General features: G+C 39.1%; 2 protein-coding genes across 3 annotated transcripts; one reads left to right on the top strand and one right to left on the bottom strand.

The window, feature by feature from the left end:
* The first annotated feature begins 6,420 nt into the window (after positions 1–6,420).
* Positions 6,421–15,291, top strand: LOC109048327 (Krueppel-like factor 4). Of its 2 annotated transcripts, none has more exons than XM_042748031.1 (5): positions 6,421–6,683; positions 6,804–6,942; positions 11,695–12,469; positions 13,809–13,973; positions 14,345–15,291. In XM_042748031.1, the coding sequence occupies exons 1-5, from the start codon at positions 6,679–6,681 to the stop codon at positions 14,518–14,520; spliced, it is 1,260 nt and encodes a 419-aa protein (XP_042603965.1). In that variant the 5' UTR covers positions 6,421–6,678; the 3' UTR covers positions 14,521–15,291. The 2 variants fall into 2 exon arrangements, with proteins under 2 accessions (XP_042603965.1, XP_042603966.1); XM_042748032.1 differs by having other exon boundaries at positions 6,424–6,683; positions 6,804–6,927.
* Positions 15,292–16,747: 1,456 nt separating this feature from the next.
* LOC109048326 (UV excision repair protein RAD23 homolog B-like) lies at positions 16,748–27,234 on the bottom strand. Its single transcript, XM_042748033.1, has 10 exons — positions 27,020–27,234; positions 24,339–24,420; positions 24,043–24,122; positions 22,795–22,949; positions 21,142–21,188; positions 20,924–21,051; positions 19,235–19,376; positions 17,947–18,074; positions 17,396–17,548; positions 16,748–17,170 (listed from the first exon to the last, which is right to left on the bottom strand). Exons 1-10 carry the CDS (start codon positions 27,224–27,226, stop codon positions 17,057–17,059), a joined length of 1,236 nt encoding a protein of 411 aa, XP_042603967.1. The 5' UTR covers positions 27,227–27,234; the 3' UTR covers positions 16,748–17,056.
* Between the last annotated feature and the right edge of the window lie 305 nt (positions 27,235–27,539).

The following is a 27,539-nucleotide window of genomic DNA, read 5'->3' as shown; positions in this document are numbered from 1 at the left end:
TGTCACTGGCACTCCTTACTGATAAAAAGCCAAAACTGCTGCCTCAAAATGAACAACCAGAAACAGTTTTCCCTGAGAGAGTCGGAGGGAACCCACACCTACCGGGTGATTCCAAAAATTCCTGGAAGATTCCAAAAAATCCTGGAATGCTTCCCAAATTTACTGGAAATTTCCCACCTTTTTGCAACCCTACTCACAACCCATTACACGTTGGACGAAGATTCAGTCAGAACTACAACGTGAAACATGAATATATATGGCGGCGGTTACATAAGCATATTGTGTAATATTTTCCCTTATTGTTGCATACTAAATATTGTTTATTCAACTGATGTGTGAATTTGCACAGCATAAGATGCTTGACCGAGCTAAACGTCACAGACTCTTTGTTTCATGTCAAAACACATTTGAAAAAATACGAATTAAAAAAAAGTTTTTTTTTAAATGTATTTTGAATTTACTATTTTTATTATTAATAGTGTATTCAAAACATAAGACCTGAAATGTGACATCATTTCCCATTGTACATATTCACTGTGGTGAAGGATTTTGCATGGTTCAAATCTAGTGTGACTACTTCCCTGGAAAATACACAAGCTGCTCATTTCCTACATATAAAAACATCCAAGACAATACATCAAAACAACAGGCAGAAATACTGACTGATGAAGAAGACAGCATGAAGAAGGGAAAGAAAGCGAGAGCAGTATACAGAAATGTCGTGGTCACATCATGAACATCGGAAAGTTTGAAACACCCACAGCGTCTACAGCTGGCCGAGCATCATCATCATCATCCAACACAAACTGCAGTTTACCAGGCATTACATCATTGAGGTGCAAATCACAGACCATGTGTGGACGCAGCGATCTACATGACGTCAGATTCTAGCAGGGTAGAGTTGGGGGAATCCCAGTGAAAGTCTGTCTGGAGGACCGGGAGAGGTTTACATTAAGAGCTTACGTCTCAAATTCATTTCCAGAGACCCTGAAAGTTACACTCGGTTACATATTATTTCATCACTTTGCTTCTCAGCCATCTGGAGCAAATCCAGAATCAGTCATTAGACCCCAAATCAAGCAGAGCCCTGTGAATATATACGCTCGCACAAATCACGCCAAAACATCCCTGTGACTTTAAGAGCGATCATTTGGGCAATAGTGTTGTTTATGCACTTTGAGATAATAAATCTACAATGTAATATAAAAATTTGTAAAATTTCACGGTAAAAAACATAATTTTACCATAAAAAATATGGTAGCAACATTTAAGGGTTTACCGATTTTACAAATAAAAACCGTATTTCATTAACTGATATAATGTTTATATACCAACCTATTGAAGGTTTTGTACTTTTGTCCTTTACAAAGCTCACCACAAACAGCTTTTACACAAGCTGAGAAGGCCAATACTAATATGTACATACATATATATATATACGCCTCAAAGGTTTGGGATCAGTAGGTTTTTTATTGCTTTATTTGTTTTTAAAGAAGTTTCTTCTGCTCATCAAGGCTTCATTTATTTGATCAAAAATACAGAAAAAAATATAATATTGTGAAATATTATTGCAATTTAAAATAACAGTTCTGTATCTCAGTATACTTTAAAATATAATTTATTTCTGTGATCAAAGCTGAATCTTCAGGCTCGCAATCTGCTCCTTTTTCAAGAACAGCATTTATTTAAAAGTTTGGGGTCAGTACATTTTTTTCTTTCTTTTAAAGAAATTAATACTTTTATTCAGCAAGGATGTGTTTAAATTGATACAAAGTGATAGTAAAGACTTCTATTGTTACAAAAGATTTCTATTTTAAATAAATCCTGTTCTTTTTAACTTTTTATCCAAAAACTGTATTTTTCCATAAAATGTTCACTGTATAGGGGAACTTACCATTAACCATGTAACAGGTTTTTACTGTAGCATTTTCACAGCTTTTTACCGTTAAAATCAAAATCATTTTTTACCGGATTTTCTGTTTTATGTCAACTAAGACAACAAATAGGGACAAACACAAGGTCTACTGAAATGTCAGCTGGAGTTACACTTCACAGCAGTCTGGACCCTCTCTCACCCAAAACCACAGAAATATTACGCTCACAAAGCAAACTTCTCTCCGTCTGATTCACACTCCCTCACTCACCCAAGCCATGACGTCTGCTCGCGAGGAAGTGTATTGTTTGCTAGAAGCAGAGAAGGAGTAATTCGGAGACTCTTGGGACGCGGTGGTCTCTGTGTGTGTTATGCTTTCTGTGTCCACGCAAAAAGAGAAACCAAGATAACCAACATGTTGTTTCGGCCCACACAAAGGCGGATTTGTTTAACATACACTAAATTAAATCTGCTCTTTGACTGCTCACCAAGAAGAGCTCAAAACTCCAACATCTGCCCTTACTCGAAACAAAGAGGCCCAAAAACATCCACATGCTGTAGAAGCATTTTATCTCTTCTTCTCCTCAGAAGTATCATTTGAAAATACACTCTTCCATGTCTCAAGATAGTTACTTAAATAGTTCTCAATTATGTTACTAAACCTCAACCTAGCTTGCTTGCTAATCTAGTTATTTGATAAACCTGCCATTGTTAACACTAGTGTCGAGGGTAACACAATACAATTGACGTGAGTTATGTAATCAGATTACTTTTGTGAGGCAAGTTACTTTGTTTTCCCATGTATTGACTGACAGCTCTCCTGTCTTTTATTGTGTAGAGAGTTTGGACTCAGATCGAGGCTTATTCATTTCACTTTTGGTTTGAAAGGGCCCTTACAGTTTACAAAAATATAACCTTTGGGTTTTTTGTAATTAAAAATTAATAAGCAATCCCAGCCCAGATGACAAAAAGTAACACAAAAGTAACAATGCATTACTTTCCATAAAAAGTAACTAAGTAACTCAATACTTTTTATGGAGTAATGCAACATTGTAATGCATTACTTTTAAAGTAACTTTCCCCAGCACTGACCGTATATTATATATACTGTATAGTTGGCTCTTTGACAAACTGTTTTTGCTCCACTTTTGTAAGTTGCACTGGATAAAAGTGTCTGCTAAACACTTAAATGTACATGTAATGTTAATGTAACTGTTTGTCAGTACATACAGCAAAGAAAATATATGTATTTAAAACATTCATTCAAAGGCTGTCACTCATGCTGTACCCGTCAGAAAGTATCTGAAATGCACAAATAAGTACTTTTTGAAAGGGTACCACTAGAGTAACAACTGAGAGAGTATGAAGTGTATCTAACAGAGATCTATAGTGCTCAGGCTTATGGATCGTGTGTGAATGTGTGCTGCAGTTCTGTTTTCCAGCTTTTTAGAGGTTTCTAATCCTGGAGGAGCCCAGTGACATCACCTCCATATGCCCCACACACACACACTGCGTCACACCCGAACCGTGCTGAAGGGGTTAAATCCACTCGGAGAGCCTGGACCTCTCCCTCTGACGTGGGTCACTGCGTCACGTGACCAGGAAGTGTGGCTCCTGTCCACTTCCTCTGCTGGCTGAAGGGGAACATTGTTACAGAGTGGGCGGCGCTGGGCCGCTCTTACACGCTGGGTTAAAAATAACCAGCATATTTAAGGCCGAGGAGGAATCCCTTCGAACTCAGAGGCGGCGCAGACTGCCTCGCGACAGGAGCTCGCGCCTGCTCCTTCCTAACTCTTTTCCCTCTTTATTTGCCTCTTTAGCCCGTGCACCCTTGCTATTGTAATGGCAGAAATTCTGGAATGCAACTATGAAAGCTGCATCTTGTTTACTTTTTCAAAATAAAAAAAACACAGCTCTACACACACTGTACACACACAGAGTCCATTGTGTTTTGCACTTATGGAAACTCGTCTGATGGCTCTGACATCTTGTTCTGCTTCTTCCTAAACACTGTTTATCTTGGCGGGCTTTCTTTTACTCTACCATTAAACTGCACTATTCCCAGCCCTCAAAGTATTCACCTGTTTGAGTCTCAGTTTGTACAGTTCAGTGGCTTCTTCAGAATTACACCTGACCTACGGCTGTGAAGATATTTATGTTCCCAAACATTAAAGTGACTGAAGCTTTAACAATCCCATCCGCAAGTCAAAAACACAAACTGAGAAACTGCCCAGTAAGAACTGAACCAAACTAAACCGAACAATGATTCGTGTAAAGCGTATTTTGTTCTTGTAGCACCTGTTCATTCATCGATGATCCTTTACTGATGGCAGTATCGTGGAAATTAATCTTTACACTCCAGCATATGCAAATTTACTGAACGTATCAAAAGAGCAGAGATCACCTGTTTATTTAAATATATAATTTGCATTCTGATTCCTGGATATATGGAGTCTGTCAGGATTTTCCCACAGGTACAGAGCAGTCACACAATCCATTTTTGATTGTAAATCATAAGTCATCATATCAGAAAGTGAACACACTATTTCAAAGAAATGACAGGAAACACCTCTTAGAGGCCTAAAAATGTGTTTTAGCTCTGAAATGCATACATATAGTGAGGATATCCCAAACCATTCCTGTTGTCATTGACCCTGGAAGAGTGTGGCATTTGCATAAAGTCCTCATATGACCATCACTGCGTGCCATTATAAAAACAAGCTATTTTCTAATTCCATTCATCATGTTCTTATATCGTGCTTTCAAAAAAACAACTTAGTGTCACATACCGAAACTGAGAGTGAAATCGTATCATAGAGTAAATAAACAACAGATGACATCAACACTGCATCTGATGGCACGAGATAAAACACACGCCTGATGTTTCTCTTTCACAAAATTGTTTTATTTTTATTTTTTTCATAAAAACTCAGACTGGACAATCAAGATGTCATTTTTCACTAAATAAAAACATCCACCGCCACAATCCTGAACATTACACACAAAAGAATCTGGATGCTCTGCAAGATCACGTGCAATGAAACAGTAGCAAATCAACAGACTTATCTCTCCAAGCTACATTAATCATGAAGTTATGATACAGGAACAAGTATTGTGTGACGGTTTGAGCGTGAGAATGTGTGTGTGCGTGCATCTGTGTGTTAAAGAGGCAACATTCAGTGTGTTCTGTGGCTAAACGAAGGCCTGCTGTTGACAGAGCCAAACGAACAAGATCCTGATGAAACAGGATGGTCTCAGAGCTCGTGTTTGCTCATTATACACAGATGATTGTAGACACTGCGGAGGCAAATCCTCAGACACAGAAACAAGTTTATGCTCAACACACAGCACAGAAATGTTTTTAAATGATGTTGGGGTGTCTTGATTCAAAATTAAAGGCTGTGAAAAACTGTTCATATTGCTTAAGAGCAAAATCAAAAAACATGAACACTGGAAACACACACACACACACACACACACACACACACACACACACACACACACACACACACACACACACACACACACAAAAGAGTCAGTGGAACGACAGAAAACAAAACTGAACACTGCATGAAATTAAATATCAAAATGGGATTGGGTCTGCTGTCCTTTGTGTTAATATCTCACAAGAAAAAAAATCTGAGTTGCCGGGTAAGAAGCTACAATGACCTTTATTTTTATTCCATTGCAGAACAAATAAATAAATAAATAGTGAAATGAATTTTGAGAACAGTCCTTATTTTAAGATGGGAACTTGGAATTGTGAGAGAAAAAGTCAGACTTCTGAGTTTATATCTCACAATTTTGTGTTTATATGCTGCATTTCCGACTTTTTTCTCAGAATTGCAAGAAACAATGTCTGAATTCTGAGATAAATAGTTAATTACCTAATTTGATTTATTATATGTATATAAATCCTGTGGCAGAAAAGGCTTCCAAAGTTAGAAGTGCCTTTGTGGCCTGATACAAACCCTTCTTAAAATGCATTTATTTTTTTGTGCCTATTTATTTTCACACACCAAATAAAAACTGCAAACTGAGAATGCAAAGTTATTAAAATAACTTTGCATAAAAGTTATTAAATAAAAAAAAATACAGAAGTGAAAATGCTGGCATACAATCAATGCAGCTACTGTCTGTAGTTAATATTACAGAACAGATTTTACTCATGATCAGGTGATGAATGAATGAATGCATGAATGAATGAGAGGCAAGGCTATTCATCACAAAAGCAGTCCTACGCCTTTCTGCCTGCCTTTGTCCTGTGCCTTAGGTATAAAAATGATGAGCGTTGACACAGACGGACTGTGGGAGCAGGTCAGGAACAGGTGTCAGTGGAAACGCGCGCGCAATAGCGCTTGCTTCTGTGCTTGAGAGAGGAGAAAAACAAATCGTGACTTTTCACCCATGGCTCTCTTACTCGAGTCTGTTGATCCCGGTTGCTAACACGCACATGTTTGTGTGGATACAAAATACCGGCCCGGTGCCAGGTTTTTGGTTCCCTCCTCCCTCTTGATGACGTCACGAGGTGTATTTTTTTGCGGTTGCCGCGCAACGAGAGGCGTGTCCGGGGTTTAAGAACTAGGCGAGGAAAGCCCTGCGCGCAACTGGCGAATCACTCGAGTCCAGACACCGGAGAGCTCGCGGTAGGGAATCCCCGAGTGTCGCCGCAACGAGACCGAGCCGAGCCTGGTGTTAGTGCCCGGTTCCGTCAGTATGGCACGGGGACGCGTTTGATGCGCTCGCGGCATTAACGACTGTAAGAAAGACTCCCATCAAGCATCGACTGGAAGAGTTTTCCACTCATGAGGTGCGTTTCGCACTTGGAGATTTCCATCGCTTTTTCTTTTGGCTTTGGCGTGTCCAGTAGTTTTCCCAGACCTGCGTGACTAAAGGATTATTTTATTTTTTGCGCTTTTTTCAATTGCAGGCAGCCACCGACTGAGTTTGATAGCATGGCACTGAGCGGCACGCTTTTGCCCTCTATTTCCAGCTTCGCGAGCGACGCAGATGTGAAGCGCAAGGCAATGACGGGACCGGGAACGGCCAGTTTAGTGAGTATCAGACAGGTGATTATCGGTCACCGATCCGTTACAGCTGTTTCAGATGATCGTTATTCCTCCAGCAGCGCAGGGGCGTGAACCGATCCAAACCGTGCACTATATAATGAGTACCTGGAGCACAAAGGGTCCATTTTTTTAAACTGAGGTTTATACATCATCTGAAAGCTGAATAAATAATCTCTCCATTGATGTATGGTTTGTTAGGAGGACAATATTTTTAAAAAATCTGGAATCTGAGGGTGCAAAAATAATCTAAATATTGAGAAAATAATCTTTAAAGTTGTTCAAATGAAGTTCTTAGCAATGCATATTTCTAATCAAAAATTAAGTTTTGATATATTTACAGTAGGAAACTTACAAAATATCTTCATGAACATGATCTTAATATCCTAATGATTTTTGGCATAAAAGAGAAATCAATCATTTTGACTCATACAATGTATTGTTGTCTATTGCTACAAATATACCTGTGCTACTGATGACTGCTTCTGTGCTGCAGGGTGAGAAATATCTAACATTCTTCACCACGCACTGATTACAAAATACTTGAAGAGGTGTGGATTCTTTCAGGCACTGTAGCTGGAAACATAAAAACATTGCAGCATGACAGGGTCTTTTAATAATTCATAATAACATCAGAGGCAAAGTTGTATCTAGAAATAATTTGTGTTGAAGACATGAACAAGGTCGTATTTTAACAACAATAGAAACCATCACAGAAATTCTAATGGTTTCCACTTCGAATGCCATTGCAAACAATCTTTTAACCATTAAAACCATTAAAAATGGTTTTTCGTAGTGTGTTTTGGGACATATTCCATTAGGATTTACAGAATCCATTACAGTTTCCATTAAAACCAATACAAGTCCCATTATAACCAGTAAAACCATTACAAATTTCACGATGTTGTCTATTTGAAGAGTTCAGATGCAAAATCCCCTAAGTGCCATCCAAATTTTTCTTCTAAAATGAGCATTTTTATCAGGCTCCTATGTTTAGGTTCTGTAATTTTACTCTAAAGGCAATGCACAGGTCATTTTCTACATTTTCTCTCTCACTCATTCGCTGCAAGAAAGCATGTGGGCCCTGCTCCTGTGAGAGCTCTCCGACCGCCCACCAAAGCCTGTGGGCCCTGCTCCTGTGAGAGCTCTCCGACCCCTGCCACAACGCCAGGGCCCCAAACCCTCCATCTGCTGTAGGTGAACCAAAAACAACTGATAGCAGCTCTCAGTGATATGTGTCGGGTCCCCGCTATAATAGCAGCAACATTCACAAATGTTTACAGAACAAGCGGGAACCCAGCGTGCCTGTAGCTTTCTATATTTCAGTTTTATCACGTAATAGAAAGTCTAAGGTCTTTTCAAGCTCAAGGGCAAACTCATCGAATCTGCGACCTATAATGCATCAAACTAAGATTGATATAAAGACAAAAAGTACTGCCATCAAGTTGGCATTTTTAAACATTCGCTCACTAAAAAATAAATCATTTCTAATCAATGACTTTATAACCACAAACAATCTGGATTTTATGTTTCTAAATGAAACATGGCTAGAAGACAGCTGCAGTGCAACAGTCCTCAATGAAGCAGCCCCTCCTAACTTTACTTTCATGAGTGTCTGCAGGACTGTTAGGAGAGGTGGAGGTGTAGCTGCTCTATTTAAAGATGTCTATCAATGCAAGCAAATGTCATTTGGTCAGTACTTGTCTTTTGAATATCTAGGGACTGTGCTGAAAGGTGCTCCACGCATCCTGTTTATCATTATTTACAGGCCTCCAAAATACTCTCCAGCCTTTGTTGAAGAGGTCACAGAAATGCTATCAATGATTTCCTCAGAGTTTGACTGTTTTGCTATTGCAGGGGATTTTAATATTCATATAGATAATGCAGAAAACAAAACTACAAAAGAAATGATAACTGTTCTAAAACACTTTTGACCTGATTCAGCATGTGCATGGACCCACACACAAAGGTGGGCACACTCTAGATTTAATCATCAGTAGGGGTCTAAACATTTCATACATTGTTATTAAGGACGTAGCACTATCTGATCACTTCTGTATTTTCTTTGATATATTGATCTCTGCTACCAATGAATCTAGATGCTGTCTCTGTCAGAAGGAGATGCATTAACGATAACACTAGTGTGCGGTTTATGGAGGCTATATCTCTAACACCAAGCATTTCTGCAGACTCTGTTGATATTCTCCTTGATTCCTTTAACTCAAAAGTTAAGAATGTTATTGATGATATTGCTCCAATAATAGTCAGTAAGAAAACAAACAGACAGAAATCAGTTTGGAGAAGATCAACAGCAGTTCAGACTATGAAAAGACAATGCAGAAAAGCCGAGCGGATGTGGCGGAAGACGAAACTTGAAATTCACTATAGCATTTATAAAGACAGCCTTCATGCTTTTAAGGTGAAACTAGCCACAGCTAGACAGAATTTCTTCTCAAACCTATAAACAGTAACTTAAACAACACTCGTACTCTTTTTGCCACTGTTGAGAGACTGACAAACCCCCCAGTCAGATTCCCCAGTGAAATGCTCTCAGTTACCAAATGCAATGAGTTTGCTTCCTTCTTTTCTGAGAAGATCATTAATATCAGGAAGGCAATTAGCACATCCTCAAGTAATGCAGAGGTCAGACAGATCTGGACGCAATATCAAAAAGATACTATGTCTATTTTTGAAGCAATTGATAGCAAAATTTTGGAAGAAAATAGTGCAGCACCTAAAATCGTCAACCTGCGATCTTGACACACTTCCCACATCTTTTTTCAAAAGTGTGCTTAACTGTTTAGAAGCAATCTCTATAGAAGTGGTGAACGCCTCACTTCTTTCTGGGACATTTCCAAACTCCCTGAAAAATGCAGTTGTAAAGCCCCTCCTGAAAAAGAGCAATCTTGATAACACCATTCTGAGCAATTATAGACCAATATCTAATCTTCCTTTTATAGGCAAAATTATAGAAAAGGTAGTTTTTAATCAGCTGAACAAATACTTAAACTCAAATGGATACCTGGACAATTTTTACAATCTGGTTTTCGACTGCATCACAGCACAGAGACAGCGCTCATTAAGATAATAAATGATATTCGCTTAAATTCTGACTCTGGCAAAATATCAGTGCTGGTATTGCTAGATCTCAGTGCTGCGTTTGACACTGTCGATCATAACATACTACTAGAGAGACTGCAAAACTGGGTCGGGCTTTCTGGGATGGTACTCAAATGGTTCAGGTCATACTTAGAAGGGAGAGGTTATTATGTGAGTCTAGGAGAGCATAAGTCTAAGTGGACGTCCATGACATGCGGAGTCCCACAAGGCTCAATTCTGGCACCGCTCTTGTTTAGCCTGTATATGCTCCCACTAAGTCAGATAATGAGAAAGAACCAAACTGCCTATCACAGCTATGCTGATGATACCCAGATTTACCTAGCCTTATCGCCAAATGACTACAGCCCCATTGACTCCCTCTGCCAATGTATTGATGAAATTAATAGTTGGATGTGCCAGAACTTTCTTCAGTTAAACAAGGAAAAAACTGAAGTTATTGCATTTGGAAACAAAGATGAAGTTTTCAAGGTGAATGCATACCTTGACTCAAGGGGACAAACAACTAAAAATCAAGTCAGGAATCTTGGTGTGATTCTGGAGACAGACCTTAGTTTCAGTAGTCATGTCAAAGCAGTAACTAAATCAGCATACTATCATCTAAAAAACATTGCAAGAATTAGATGTTTTGTTTCCAGTCAAGACTTAGAGAAACTTGTTCATGCCTTTATCACCAGCAGGGTGGACTATTGTAATGGTCTCCTCACCGGCCTTCCCAAAAAGACCATTAGACAGCTGCAGCTCATCCAGAACGCTGCTGCCAGGATTCTGACTAGAACCAGAAAATCTGAGCATATCACACCAGTCCTCAGGTCCTTACACTGGCTTCCAGTCACATTTAGGATTGATTTTAAAGTACTTTAACTCGTTTATAAATCACTCAATGACCTAGGACCAAAATATATTGCAGATATGTTCACTGAATATAAACCTAACAGACCACTCAGATCATTAGGATCGAGTCAGTTAGAAATACCAAGGGTTCACACAAAACAAGGGGAGTCCGCCTTTAGTTACTATGCCGCCCGCAGTTGGAATCAGCTTCCAGAAGAGATCAGATGTGCTAAAACATTAGTCACATTTAAATCTAGACTCAAAACTCATCTGTTTAGCTGTGCATTTGTTGAATGAGCAATGTGCGATGTCCGAATTGATTGCACTGTATTTTACATATTCACTATATTCTATGTAAAATCATTTTCTATTTTTAACTGTTTTTTAAATTCATTTTAAATACGTCAATCTTTAAATCATTTCCAATGTTTTTAAAATTGCCTGTTTTATGTTTTTTAAAATTGCTTGTTTTATTTTTTGTTATTATTTTTCTTCATGATTATTTTACCTTCTTTTATGTAAAGCACTTTGAATTACTATTAAAAACTAAAAGAACCATTTAAATATAAATTCCTTATCTTACTTTATACAATTACCTTCTGTACAATGAACCTAAACATAGGAGCCTGATTTTTTAGAAGAAAATTTGTTAGAAGCTTTTGCATCTGAACTCTTCGTTTGAGTTTTTTTTTCTTCAGTGGGGTAGATATTGATCTTGACACACTTTTGATGACTATGTCTTTGAGAGACTTACCTTGTCTTGTCCCCTCTCCCCTCTGCATGTCTCTGTGTGTTCACAATAAGAGATGGAAGGAGGAGATGTCTCACCTGAAACGCCCCTGCATGTCTACAGGTGGGACCTGCGCTGACCAGGACGTCCCCTCCGTAATGACCAAGAAGGAGTCAGAAGAGCTGGACCTGTTGGACTATGATTTTATCCTGTCGAACTGCATGCTTCAGCAGCAGCAGCAGCAGGAGGCCTCAATGGCCAGCAGCTCCAGAACTCTTCCGTCTTCCCCCGCGTCCTTCCCCTATCAGATGCCCTCTCCTCAGGGACAAGATTCCAGCATGTTGTACAACATCCCAGACATCAGTGACGTATCTCCCTCGGGGGGGTTTGTCGCGGAATTGATGAGGCCGGAGCTGGATCCTGCGTATCTTCAGCCCACGAGCCTCCACGGAAAGTTTGTGGTGAAGACCACCATGGACATGACTGATTACAGCCAAGGGCTTAGTAAGGGCGGCTCGATGCCGGACTCTTCCTCTGTGCCGTATGCGTGTCCTGGGATTAAGCAGGAGCATCCTAGCACTTGCACCATCACCCGACCCATGGATCTCCATCTGGGGGTGAACTCGCGGCCCGGAGTCGGCCAGAGACCGCTGCTGGAGCCTCACGGTTTCAGCACGGCCCGAGGGGCCATGGGGCCCAGCCGCTCTTCCACTTCCTCTCTGTCTCCGGACGAGCATCCTCAAGCTCAGGTTCTGGGGCCCCCTCCGATCTCCCTGGCCCCGGGATATCACCCCTCGCCGGGTTACTCTGGCTTCCCGCAGCCTCCCGCTCAGTCAATGCAGTACCAAGGTCCGTCACAACTCAAACTCTTCATTCACGTTTTACCTTACCTTTAAAGGGGTCATGAACTGCCTGTTTTTTATTTTTTACTGTAGAAGTACAGAATTTAGAAGTAAAAGGCTATTTACAGTCTTGTTTTTAACCCCTCCCATCAGAACTCTCATTTGTACTCAGAAGTAAACGCCCACTGCTGTGATTGGCTAACAGTTGTGTGTGTTTGACAGTCTACATTCCTCATACGCTGATGGTCAAAAACACATAAGTAACTCAATACATATCAAACGATGCGTAAGAAGAGACAAAGTAGTAGTGATCACGTAATGAAGCATTACTCACACTTATGTGTTGCCACATTACTGTCAGATTCAATATAGTCTTTTAGTTTAATCTTGCTGAAAATCCGGAGTCAAATTGTGCCTTGTCTATAAATGAATTCACCGTAAAATGTCGTGAACAAAAGACAGAGTTCTTACTGATGTGGTCTGGATTTTCATTAAAAGTTTAAAGATTAAAGTTCATCCACTCTTTCCTAACGTTGGGATCAGAAGGAAGGCAATGCAAACACTGTATTTCCACAACTGCAGGGCGGGGCTAAACAGACAGTGACGTATAAGTGACGTATAATCGGTGGGCAGGGCTAAACTATCAGCGATGTAGAATCTTGGGCGGGGCTAAACAGACAGTGACTATAATCGGTGGGTGGGGCTAAACAGGCAGTGCTGTAGAATCAGTGGGCGGGGCTAAACTATCAGCGATATAGAATCATGGGCGGGGCTAAACAGGCAGTGCTGTAGAATTGCAGGCGGGGCTAAACAGGCAGTGCTGTAGAATCAGTGGGCGGGGCTAAACTATCAGCGATATAGAATCATGGGTGGGGCTAAACAGGCAGTGCTGTAGAATCAGTGGGCGGGGCTAAACTATCAGCGAGGCGGGGCTAAGGGTAGGGCTAAACAGGCAGTGCTGTAGAATCGTGGGCGGGGCTAAACAGGCAGTGCTGTAGAATTGTGGGCGGCGCTAAACTGCCAGTGATGTAGAAGCAGGCGTTGATCTTCTGTGGAGGCGGTGCTTATCCACACGATTACATCATAGAGTAGAACATTCCACAGCCTGTCGTTTTTATCAGACTGCCTTCAATATAAACTGTTTTTAGACTAACGAGAAAGATTTGAGTTCAGAAACTTACAGGATGTTTTTATAGCACAATGACCTCTTACATGTCAACAGATCATGGGAATATTGGTTTCTCAGTTCATGACCCTTTAAAGAGTCATGTGTTGAATTTGTGAACGTAAAGCATTCATTTCTGCCTCAGTGACACTAACGCTATGAGCTCTTTCCTCTTCGGCAGAGCTGATTTCTCCAGCCGAGTGTTTGCCTGAAGAGTCCAAGCCCAAGCGGGGCCGGCGCTCCTGGCCGAGGAAGCGGACAGCGACGCACACGTGTGACTACGCAGGCTGTGGCAAAACATACACCAAGAGCTCCCATCTCAAAGCCCACCACAGGACTCACACAGGTCAGTGTTTGAAACATGCATCTGTACATCTCTGTAGTGTGCATGTGCTGTAATAACAATCTAACACGCCCTAACACAGCGCTGCAACTGCCAAGCGCATTGTCTGCGAGTGACTGGAGACGTATACAGTACAGTTGGCAGGTGGTTTGATCTGCTATTCAAACAGCAGGTTGATACTGATCCCTGCTGAAATAAAACCACAAGCCTGTCCGACTTCCCCTTCTATTCAATCAACGCAGGGACGAGCAACATCTGAACTGTAGTCTCCCTCTCTCTAACGGCTTTCTCTAATGTGACCAGAGCGTGCTTGATTGTTCTCGTTAGGACCTCAGGGTGAAATGCTAAAGTGTTGCGTGTGTCTGTGTGTTCAGGAGAAAAGCCGTATCACTGTGACTGGGAGGGATGTGGCTGGAAGTTCGCCCGTTCGGACGAGCTCACGAGGCATTACCGGAAGCACACGGGCCATCGGCCGTTCCAGTGCCTGAAATGCGACCGAGCCTTCTCCCGGTCCGACCACCTCGCGCTGCACATGAAACGACATCTATAACCAAGACTGGAAGACCCCAAAAAAGTGAAGATACCAGTGGACTAGTGAACCACGTGTTGCCTTTGAACAAGAGTCAGTGAAACTAGAGCTCCGTGTGCTTCCGCAGCATCAGAGTCGGGACTTTTCATGTGCATCTTGTTTATTTTTTCCCCTTTTTGACGTCGTCTTCCAACATGCTGGCGATTCCCTGTCCGTTTCCTGCACACTGGGACAATACTGGAACGTGCGTCTACTCACCGACAAAACTTGGAGATGCCAAGTGCCAAACAAGACTGGAAATATATGAACATCAGGGATAATAAACAGAATATATGTATTAAAGAGGCCTTTAATCAACCTACATTCCGTCACGCGATCCTCAAAACACTGATCCGTCTTATGGATTGTCTTTTTAATTAATTTCAGGTACAGAATAATTTATAATTGTGTTACAAGATGGTGCTGAGTATAGCCAGGTGTATTCAGTAAGGTACCAAAGATAAAGTGGATTTTAATGGAAGTCTTGGGGGTGAACGCATGACCTCTCTTTGGTGATGGCAATCTAAACTGCACTGTGGTTGTGAGGTGCAATAATTTTGATATGTAAGACGCTCATATTTTTATATAAGAAACAAAACAAATAAATAACTCTGAACAAAGCTTTTTGTTTATAGTCAGATTCGTGTAATATAATCGTAAGTTTTGTACATTTGTAAATACTTTTTTCATTAAGGTTTTTGTATTTTATGTATGAATGCAATCCAGTAATAAAAAAAAAAGTATGCGAATTGACTTTTTTTTTTTATTCAGTAAACTATGCATGAATAATGTGTGCTTTCATCCATCTGCGTGCGTGTTTTACAACATGTCTGAACATTTGCATGGATTGATCAGGTTTTCCTGCCGGTCTTAAGTTGCTAATTGCCATCTGTTCAGCAGCAGGCGTGATTAAAGACTGTACACCGTCTTATTCATTCCTCTATAAATCAGTTTCAGTCTGATTTTCTTTTGCTTCATGCTTTAAGTGACCTGCCTTAATATTTGTCATTGTGCATCAGCATAAAACAACAAAACTCCTCAATTAAAAAAGATGATTCACTAGTGATATGATATGATATCATGATATGAGATGCTTTAGCAGGCTGTAAGTAGTATTATAATTTTTTGTAATATTGATTTTTTATAAATAGAGTAGTGCAAGTGCAAGACGAGCCAAATGGTCCTGTTAACTTGCTGATGTGCTGTTTTTATGACTTAATTAGAGCCACTCTTTATCATCACTATGTTGATGGAAAGTAATAATAAAGTATAGCCCTATGATCTGATTAATCAAGGCGGGCTTTGGTTGATTAGCATATGCGCACGGGTATTAAAAACACTTTAAAACAGGTTTAAATTTACAATAACTTAAATATTTTTCCTTAAACACATTAAACATTGTTTTAATACTTGCCTAGCTGTGCATATTTTTGTCTACCCCTGAATGCCGACAGGTAAATGTTATATGAATGATGTTATACAGTGAATAGATGCGGTCAGCAGCGCCCTCTGGAGGACACACCGCGTAAAGGCTCAAACACCGCAACCACGTGACAGACACAGGCCTGATTCTACTACACATGTTGTCCAACAGAGGCTTAACTAAGTTACTCTTATGTTTAAACGAAAAGTAATAATCAAAATGTGCAATAAAATGTAAAATATTTCCTTTTGGAAAAGATATGGCATCACACCTGTAAAAAAAAAAAAAAAAAAAAAAAAAATCTTGAGAAGTCTAAGAAACAAATGTGAATATGTGGTAACATATTAATGCCTGGTATATATTAATATACTATATTAATCTCCTCACAGTAAAAGAAAAAACAGGTAATCTGTATGTACGTTTAAAACGTTTATTTCCCTGTAAAAACGACAGTATAGTGATACTAACGTCAAACTATGGAAGTCACACATGCTTTAATGGATCTTAATGTATATGAAAGGGCTGCACGTGTCAGATTCAATCCTTTACCGATCACTCATTATGAGAGAAACCCATCTAACATCACTCCATTTACTTCTTTAAAGCCTTTACTGTCATTTAAAACGGCAGTGTTTGGGATCCCTGTTAATGGTCCCCTTGAATGAGAGAAAGAGAGCGATAAGAAACAGAAGAAAACAGGGACACTGATGATGTGATCAAACCAATCCGGATTCCCAATTGATGGAAAACTAATCTCACGAGCCCCTTGAACCTGCTAACACGTCCTAACGATGGAGAAAACAATGCTCTTTTATTGGTCATAAAGAAGAACCAATGAAAAACAAACAGGTCTCACACAGGCAAGTGTTAGATGAAGCAAAGAGGCGTTTACTGATTTCTGCCCCGGAGACGAACCAATGACGTGCTCATCTCCAGACGGACGTGCTCATGTCATCCAGTGTGTAGAATCATGACAGAACATGACAGCCTGTGTGTGTGTGTGTGTGTGTGTGTGTGTATAGATTTTCTTCTCAAAAATGATCGTTCAAAAAAACAAACACAAGAGCGGGAACTGATCGGGGTGCCACTCCTCCTCTAATCATCATCAAAGTTCTGTTGTAAAAGGAAGTTTGCAGCCAAATTTTCATTCTTCTCACAAGCAAAGTAGGCCTGTATAACGAGTCCTTCTGGGAACCCGAGGGCTTTTAGCTGAGGAAGAAACAGAGGAAACACGGAAAGGTTAGATCAGACCACAGAAAGACTTCTGGTGTCCGTTTGGGGAAGACTCGCAGACAGATCCTCCATCTGTATCTCCCTCTAATTAAAGGGACTCAGTGTAATTAGCTGAACTAGCTGTTATATTTGATACCGTAAAAATAAAAAAAAAAAACCATCAACAACAATAACGTAAACTAAAAATAAAATTTGTACTACCCTCTCAATAGCTTCTTTCTCCTGAGGTGTGACCTGGATGTAGTTCATGTGCCCGCCTCCGGCCTCGGCCACGCCCCCACCGCCTCCTTGCCCCGCCTCCTGCACCGGCTCATTGAGCATCTGGATGAACTGCTCCTGATGGCTGCTGATTTGCTGCGAAACAGAGACAGGAAGGATGTTAACAGAAATCTGCATCACACTGAGGACAGAAGTTCAAGTCTAAAGCACCGTATTTGACAGATGAATTTAGTCGATACTGATTTTATTTGCTTGGTAACAGCTCAAACATCCTCTTATTCTAATTGACTGATTAAATGTAAGAATTTGACTCAAAAGATAATGGACACTTCTAGAAAATAAAGTCCTAAAGAAAGGTACCAGCAGAATAACACACTCAGCACAATATACTCTCATCTATAAAATCACAGAAAACATCGAGATGTTATTTTTTTGTCGATATCACACACCGCATCAGCATTTAATGTCCAGTGTTAAACCGGCGGCGTGCATCCGTCCAGACGCTGTGTGTGTGTGTGTGTGTGTGTGTGTACCTGCAGGAGCTGCGGGTTCTCTCTGCCGATCTGCTGTAGTAGAGCCGGTAGGAGAGACGGGTTCTGCTGGATGATCTGTCTCATCTGCAGGAACTGCGGCTGGTTCCTCAGGAACTCCAGAGGATTGGCTGCACACGCAGGACAGAGTCAGAGAGACACGCTCACACGGTAAACCCGGGACACACCAGAGGCCAGCGAACGAGGCACTGCACAGGAATTAAACTAGCCTCATATCACCGTATGCTGCGTATGCTCTTCTGTATCATCCGTGCCACAAGGATGCGCTGTTTTCTTTCAAATCAAAGCTAGTAGAAGAAACAGCGCATCCTTGTGGCGTGGAGGATACAGAAGAGCACCACACAGCACACGGCGATACGGAGAGACACAGAGGAGTCCGTTGATAAAGGAATTGTTGAATGAAGTCGTTATTTTTGTTTTCTTCGCTTACAAAAAGTGTTCCTGTGGCTTCATATAAACACAGATTGCACATCTGATGGCAGATGGAGTATTCTGACGACGACTTTCATACTTTCCTGGACCTTGACACTGTTATTTATTTGGCAGTCTATGGAACAGTCACAAGCCTCCCGGTTTTCATCCAAAATATCTTAAATTGTGTTCCGAAGACGAACGAAGCTTTTACGGGTTTGGAATGACATGCAGGTAAGTGATTAACTACACTTTTAAAAAAAAAATTAAATTATACCAATAATAAAAAATACAAAACTTATAGTTCATAAGGTTAAAAAAAAAAATAAAGTTTGATTAATTTTTTAGTAATTAAAAGATGAATATAATTAACGTATCATGCCTTCATTTGATAAACACAGAAAAACAGAATTTATTGTTCATAAGGTTATTTTAAGAATAAATTTGAATAAATTAAGTTGTTTTTATGTATTCATATGATTAGACGTGCTAAAACACAGAATCTGGTAACAATAAAACACATGTAAACAATAAAACATTTCATAGGGCCCTAAGCATGTAGTTTATTTTTATTTTTTTTTACTTTTAATAAATTGTACAAGTTTCATGATTTTAATAAGTAGACATGCTTTTTTAGTTATACATTTTAATTTAACCATTAAAAACGAGTCCAGAAAACTTATAACAGAAAAAAGCGGAAAGCAGAAAAAAAAATAAAATAATAATAATAATAAAAAAAAATCATAGGCCCTACACAGCTGAGCACTTCCCCCAGCGGAGAGAGAGAGAGTGCGTCGCGTCACATTAGAAGAGGGCTTGGTGTGTCCCGGCTGTAAAGTGTGTGTGACGCGTGGCTCACCTCCGGATCCCGTGCTGGTCTGTGACGGGGCGGTGCTGGACGGTGAAGAGAGGCCTGTGGACACAACAGGAGCAGGAGCGCCTCCCGCAGGAGCCACGGGGTCAGCACCTCCCACACTGCCCTCGCTCTCCGCAGGAATACCCTACAACACACACACACACACACACACCCCTCAGAGGATGCATCCACAAAACATCTCTGCAGTACTGTTCATTTCTTAGTTTTATCACGTTTAGTCGATCTTATCCTATTTTATTTTAGTCAAGTTTTAGTCGAGTAAAAGTCACAGTTCAAGAAAACCTGAAGTATTTTAGTTCTAAAATTATCCCGTTTTCATCATGCTGTATAATGGTTAAACTGATTTAAAAAATGTTTTTGCTTAAAATTATAATCGTAATGATTGTTATTACTTTTGCATTTCAGGTACTGCACTTTCACCAATAAGCACAAAGCAATAGAATGTCATACACAGTTTATTTTACCTCATTTAGTGTACTGATTTATTATAGGCTATTTATTATATAAATTAATATCAAAGACTTGTGCACTCTCTCTGTCTACATTATGAAAACTGGTAAAACAAGCTAAAAATATTATAATAGTGAAACTCCCAGTAATTCCACTCAAACAGAAAGCATGCAAAATACACATTTAATTCCAAATCAATATCTAAACAGAAAGCATGCAAAATACACATTTAAGAGTTTATTTTTGTTACACTTTATATAATAGCATCTTCAAATAAATACAAAAAAATACACAACAAGAGATAGATATGCATATCTACATTCTGAAGGCTTCTGCTGAGGCGTTTGTTCATTTATCACTTACGCTGATTTATGCAACATTCTATTCCTAAAAATATTCTACTGTCTTCTGTATGTTGACAGTATTTTCTGATTTATGGAGTGATTAAAGAGAGAAATCCAAAAACGTTTAACTCTTATACGTCAACAATGTGGTTACTTTTGAACCTGGTTTGATCCAGTTTAGATTTCTGCTCTGGAAATGCATGCAAATAAGTGCAGGTTTAATTAGATAATTACCCATTTGCATGTTTAACCCTTAAAGACCCAGAACACTTTTACTATTCTTTGTTTTTCAGACCTATTCAAGCAGTCAGCATCAAGTGCAAAATATATCATCATAAACAGGAGAACTTGAAGTTTCAGTCCAGCTAATTTAAAGCCCAAAATTTCCTTTTTTCCCCCTCTAAGAATGAATCAATTTCCCAGAATTTTAAGAAAAATGCAAGCAACAATAGGGTTTTTTTTTTTACTGTGTATTCAAACAGAAACTCCAGAAGTTTGGATTCTTTTTCTTCAGAAAGTTGTATTTGGGTGTTTAAATCGTCAACATATAACATCCCCCAAGCAAGATATAGCCATTCATTACAATATTATTATAGGCGCGTTTCAGGGAAAAACAGGTTTATTTCGTTTACTGACAATACAGATGTGTCCAAAAACATTTAGTGAGTAAAGTGTTATATAACAAAACACAGAAGCAAAAGTGGAGTTAAACGGCATTTCAGAAAACAAAACAGTTCTCCTAATGTACTGTGATTACTCAACTGCTGAAAGAGTGATGATCCCTATTAGCCCAAACTGTACCCTAATCTGCGGTGTTGTGCTTTAAATCACTGTAAAGTGCATCTGTGGTGTTCTATTCAGACTGTGGGTCTCTCACCGTGAGCAGGTACTCGACGGCGCGGTCAGGATTGTTGAAACTGGCTCTCAGCGCCGCCACCACTCGGTCTCTCTCGTATCCCATCAGCATGATCTCCGTCACCATGTTCTCGTAGGACTGACCCGTCACTGCACACGCAAAACACACGCTCTCACTTCATCCTGCAGGTCACTACTGAACTCATAAACTGAGACGGAGAGTGTGTGCACATGCTTTACCCAGCGCAGACGTCGCCTCTTCAAATATGTTTGCATTTGGCAAAGAACTGCAAACAAGAGGAGAATAACAAAACAATCAGCAATAAGTGTGGGTTTCTGCCAAGAAAATAAAAGCTGAGAAAAAACAAGACCTCCATCAACATTCATAACCGTTAGTCAGGGATCAGCACTAAGGGTTTTTCAACAAAAAATAAATCATTGTTTTTGATCTGTTATCTTGTATTATAATAAACACGCTTATGAGACAACGTTTTAGATACCAATTCAATTTTACAATTCTCTATTTCAGTTTCAATACCACAGCACTAGCCAAAAATAAACAAATATAATAAGGTTTAAACATTATTAAAGATAAGTGACAGCCAGTGAAAAAGAACAAATTACAAGTAATAGCAGATTTAAATATAGACCTATAACACACAGTCACCAATGAAACGATGTTTAGGTTTTTATGTTTGTTATGTTCAGGTACAGAAATAGAAAAAATCACATATAAAACAACATCTGCATATTCTTCACTCAGTGCTGCACCGTGATTTCTGAATCACAGCCTTTTGAAATTAAAGGCAACCACTGCATTTTAATCATGAATTTAAAAACAATTGATTTATGTTAGAGTGTATAATTTCTAAATCTGATGCAAGAACAGAATGACCCGAGTTTATCTTTGTGAGATTATGCTACGTAAAACATCTGCATGAAACCGAACGAGACGCAGCTTCTCTGGCCTCTGCTAACGGACGTTTACAGACTAATTATAATAATAACGTAATATTTCCAAACTAATGTCCACCGGGGAAGTGACTGCAGTGCGGCTCGTGTGCAAGCAGGGAACAGAAGATGCTCTAAAATAAATAAAACTGTCCGGTCGATCGGCACATCATAACTCAATATTAAAAAACAATATACAAAAATTCTTGCTAGGAGAAAAACACATACAAATTATCAAATCAAAAAATTTGCCGAACACACAGAACACAGCGCGAGTACTGAAAGGAGTTGTTATTCGCGCCCAAATGCTTTTTAATCGCTTGAATTTTTAAATGAAAAACACACATGCAAATGATCAAATGTGGTGACGACGCCTCAAGTGACAAATCCGTCTACTGTCCGACCGTCTTTCACACCGGCCCCGGGCAGTCCTTACCGTCGAGCCCTGGTTAGTATTGTAATTTTACTGTTGTTCTGTAAAATATAAGACAATAATAATGATAATAATTACAACAGCTCTATTAATACATTTATTATAACATCCACACAGAGTTCGAACTGGGATCAGTAATATATTCTAATGTTTAAAAGAAGTTTATTTTAAAGAATTTATTTGTACAGTGAAAAAATACATGCCTCAAAATGGCCAAAAAATATTATTTTACTAACTTATTAATTAACTTATTGGTATAATGTCTGCTAGAATGTTATAAATGTTCAGTAAATATTTTTTAATTGTTTTGTAATTGATTTTTTCTTTGAAAACCAAGACAAAAACAGTAAAAAGCACATTTTGGCTGTTTAATTTATGCAATGATGAAACAAACGAAAAAAAAAAAAAAAACGTGTTTTGTATTCGGCCCAGGGTTTAATTTTGTTCAGCTTCGGCCAAGAACAGTGATTGTGGTGCATCCGTATGAAGACAGACAGGGGTGTGTTTACCTGCTGGGAGCAGAGGAGGGCTCAGCACTGCTGGGGGGCGTCTCCTCTTCAGACGGGGGTTCTGAGGAAGGGGTCGGGGCTGTTGTAGTGCTGGAGGACGCTGCGCTGGCCGCTGGGGCAGCAGATGAAGGGACCGATGCAGGAGACGCTTTAGGCTGCAGGAGAAACATCACATCCACCAGCTCATTAACATATCACATAACATCTGTGAGGACTAAACATCACAAAAAACCAAAATAAAAACAAACACAGTCAAATCTCAGTATGGACAATCTCACAAAAAACCATTGTCCAAGAATTTCTCTTCCATGTTTTAAGTAAAAAAAAAAATACTCAGAAGTAAGTTGAACACAGTCAAATCTCAGTATGGACCAGTGTCCAAGAATTTCTCTTCCATGTTTTAAGTAAAAAAAAAAAAAAAAAAAAACTGTTGTGCAGCACATTGTTTGCCAAAAATAAAAGGAATTGCTAAATTTTCATTTGATTGCATTCTCAAAGACTGAATACATTTTTAATTTAATTTATTAAAATTTTTATGCAATACATGCACATTAAATCACTAATCCAAGAAAATTAACACAAATAAAAGTTTTATGAATTAAATTGATTAGACACTTTTTGATCATTAAAACTGAATCCAGGATAAATCCAGAAAAATAAAACGGAAAACAAAGAGCTTGGGAAAATAAAACAGACTTAAGGAAACACAAAACCGATTTCACAGGCACTAGAAATATCATTTCTGTTCGACTTTTATTAAACTGATGTAAAAATGCACAAGTTTCATGATTTCAAAAAAACACTAATGATAAAAAGTTTATCCAACTTTAAAACAGAAAAATAAAACTGACTTTTGGAAAAAAGTATAACCAGTTTTATAAGGCCCTAAAAATGTAGTTTTTGTTTAACTTTTATTACATTTCTGTGAAAATGCACAAGTTCCATGATTTCAATTAAATAAAAAATAAAACTGACTACTAAAAAAAATAAAAACAAAAAAAAAAAACACAGAAAAAAAAAAAAAAAAACAGAAAATAAAAAATTCCCCAAAAAAAGCAATTAAACAATAACACGTTATCCAAAACTGGCCTCAATCTCAAAGCAATGAAACTTTTCTCTTCACGTCACCCATTCATGTATGTGTTCAAAGTATTTCAGGATTGTACAGACGTGAAGAGTCACATGCATCAAGCTCTGCAGCAGAGAAGCGACGGCACGCAGACGGTGATAAGACTGATAACATCTCACCTTTGCTACCATAACCACCACGAAGTTCTTCTCGTCTATCTTGTACTCCTTGAGAGCCGTGTCATCGCTCAGGATTTTTCCTGCAGGGGACAGAACAATGAGAATAAACGAGTCTGTCACTCATTCATCAACACACGTCAGAACGATGCTCCTGCAGAACTGTACATGATCACCGCGCTTCTGACCATTACACAGAATAACCTGATGACAGATCATGTGCGTTACGCAGAGACACATCCTTATCAGCTGGAAGCAGACGCCACACAGTCACAGCTTATCAAACGCCGAGGACGTACCTGCATATATCAGCTTCTGCCCCGCCACCGGGAAGCTGTCTTTTCCCTTTTCATTCTCTATTTTTTCCTTTAAGGCCTTTACCTGTGAAAGACAGAGCAGGAGGAAACAAATCAAAGTCTGTTAGGAGGACGATGTGTGAAAATCTGGAATCTGAGGGAGCAAAAAAATCTAAATATTGAGAAAATCATCTTTAAAGTTGTTCAAATGAAGTTCTTAGCAATGCATATTACTAATCAAAAATTAAGTTTTGATATATTTATGGTAGGAAATGTACTAAATATGTTCATGGAACATGATCTTAGTATCCTAATGATTTTTGTCATAAAAGAGAAATGTATAATTGTGACCCATACAATGTATTGTTGTCTATTGCTACAAATATATCTACCCTACCCAACACTGCTCCCACTCCAACGGAAATCAAACTAGCAATGCTGTTATTATGTTGCAAATATGGAAGTGGTTTGGACCGGATCCGACTCGGTTCGCACTCCAACAAACATCTGACTGGAGCCAGAAATATAAAGCTGGTCAAAATGTTTGCTGCTTTCCTGAGAAAGAGTATTTCTAAGAATGAGCTGTTCCAGAAGGTCTGATAAACAGGAAGTGTTGACTAAACCCAGCGAGTGTTTTCCTTCCTAAAGGTCCGGCTGACTTTTGACCCAGCGCTGCTGACACTTCACCTCATCCGAGGAGGAGCACGTCTCATTTAACTGCACAAATGTGCCGTTTGCCACAGATAAAGAGTTTTTAATCTCATTTTTATTGTTTTTTAGAGGCAGATGGGTAAAATTAAAAACCTCTTCTGTAAACTCTCAAAGTTTAAAGGAGTAGTTCACCCAAAAAACACAATTCTGTCATCATTTACTCACTTTGAAGTCGCTCCAAACCTAAACACAAATGAAGATATAAGAGTTTTTGAACGGTAAGATTTTTAATGTTTTTAAGGACATCTCTTCTGCTCAACAAGCCTGCATTTATTTGATCCAAAATACAGCAAAAACACTAAAACATTAAAATATTTTTTATTATTTTAAATAACTGTTTTCTATCTGAATGTTTTAAAGCTGTATTTTCAGCATCATTACTCCAGTCACATGATCTTCACAAATGATTTTAAAGCTGTATTTTCAGCATCATTACTCCAGTCACATGATCTTCAGAAATTAATTAACATTAAACATTTATTATTATTATTATCGTGTTGAAAACAGCTGAGTATAATTGTTTCAGGTTTCTTTGATGAATAGAAAGTTCAGAAGAACAGCATTTATCTGAAATAGAAATCTTTTGTAACATTATAAACGTCTTTATCATCACTTTTGATCAATTTAAAGCATCTTTGCTAACTAAAAGTATTAATTTCGATAAAAAAAAATATACTGTCTCCAAGCTTTTGAATGAAATAGTGTATAATGTTACAAAAGCTTTTTATTTCAGTTAAATGCTGATCTTTGGATATTTTTATTCATCAAAGAAACCTGAAAAAATGCACTCAACTGGTTTAAATATTGATGATAATAATAAAAACAGTTTGTTGAGCAGCAAATCATCATATTAGAATGATTTCTGAAGATCATGTGACACTGAAGACTGGAGTAATGATGCTGAAAATACAGCTGCACATCACAGAAATAAATTACACTTTAAAAGATACATAACAAGAATACAGACTTTAAAAACAAGAATAAAATTTTTGTGTTCTGTGTTTTCGTGCATCAGAATAAATGCATCCTTGGTGAGCAGAAGAGACTTTTTAAAACTTGACTGGTAGTGTATGACAAATGTTGGTACCCAAACAGTTTCCGGTACCCATTGACTTTAATAGCATGAGGAAATAAATACTAATGTATGAAAGTCAATGGGAACCAGAGACAATCCTGTCAATATTTACTCACTTTCATTTACGGGTGAACAGCTCCTTTAATACCCAAACACCCTCCCTCCCTAACAGACTAACAGAGCATCATCAGTCTGAGACACAAGCCCAGCAGCAGACTGAGAGACAGACACACAGATGTTTGATAACACTGTAATATCATCTGTGATGAGCTGTGTTCCTGTGAGGACAAACTAAACATGTTCTCATCCAGAAGAGCCAGTCAGAGACATTACTGTGTGTATCCTCTGAATTCATGAAAACAAACATCGATCCTCAGTGTTTACACAGCTCAGTCCTTTCAGTCCACGTGTCTGCACATCACATGAATCATGATCATGGAGCAGATACACACTCTGTGTGTGTGTGTTCATATACACCTCTCTCTCACACACACACACACACGATAAAACCTTTATAACGCCACAGCATGACTTGCTAAAACACACTAAATACTCTTTAACTGTCTGTCTGGCAAGACTAAAAACTCATAACGATGGTTAAATGGTGTTTTGGAGTACCTGCGCTACTTCTGTGTCTCGTGTGTACAACTTTTATCCTGTTTTGGTGGAAGTAAAAACTCATTTTATGAGTAGCTAACGTGCTAATGCTAAAACGTTCACAGAACTCCGTAAACAGCGCCAAGCGCAAACAGCAACGAGTCTTTTGAAGCTCGTTTAAAGCTACAGAGTAATTACAGCGTGTTTACGCGGTTTGGCTGGAGTTTTAGTGTGTTTTATTGAGATCGCTGACAGAAAGCTGTTAGCCGTTAGCCGCTAGCAGCGCGCGCTCGTCTCTCACCGTCTCCTCCGCGTCGATGTCGATTTTAAACGTCTGCTGCTGGAGGGTTTTCAGCGTGATCTGCATGTTCGCGTTCTTCCGTGTCGCCGCTGTGGAAACTGACCGAGGCTGGATCGCTGGCTGTGTTTTTTCGCCGTGGCTCATCACAGCCTGTCCGCCGCCATTACGCGCGTAAACACTCGACGGCACGTCCTCCTTACGCCGCATTGCGCATGCGCCGCGCACCGACGCGTTTGCGTCACTGCAAGCGTGAGCGAGAGTGCTGATGGGAAATAGTGTTTTTGTTGCTTTTCCGTGAACGCACAATCTGACTACAGGAGAACGTAGGAAGTAGAAGCGTGTGTACACATACTTTGGAAATATAATAGGTTACAAGTTAAGCTGTCTAAAATGTAACAAGTAGTGCAATTATTTTAATTAGCCTACACTATTAAATAATCTAAACTGATTGCATTTGATTCCTTTTCTAATGTTTTCAGCTTAATCATTTTCAGACATGTAAAACCTGTGAAATCCTTCT

Source organism: Cyprinus carpio, chromosome B21 (assembly GCF_018340385.1).
Source record: "Cyprinus carpio isolate SPL01 chromosome B21, ASM1834038v1, whole genome shotgun sequence".
Classification (NCBI taxonomy): Eukaryota; Metazoa; Chordata; class Actinopteri; order Cypriniformes; family Cyprinidae; genus Cyprinus; species Cyprinus carpio.
This window is presented reverse-complemented; position numbering and strand designations above follow the sequence as displayed.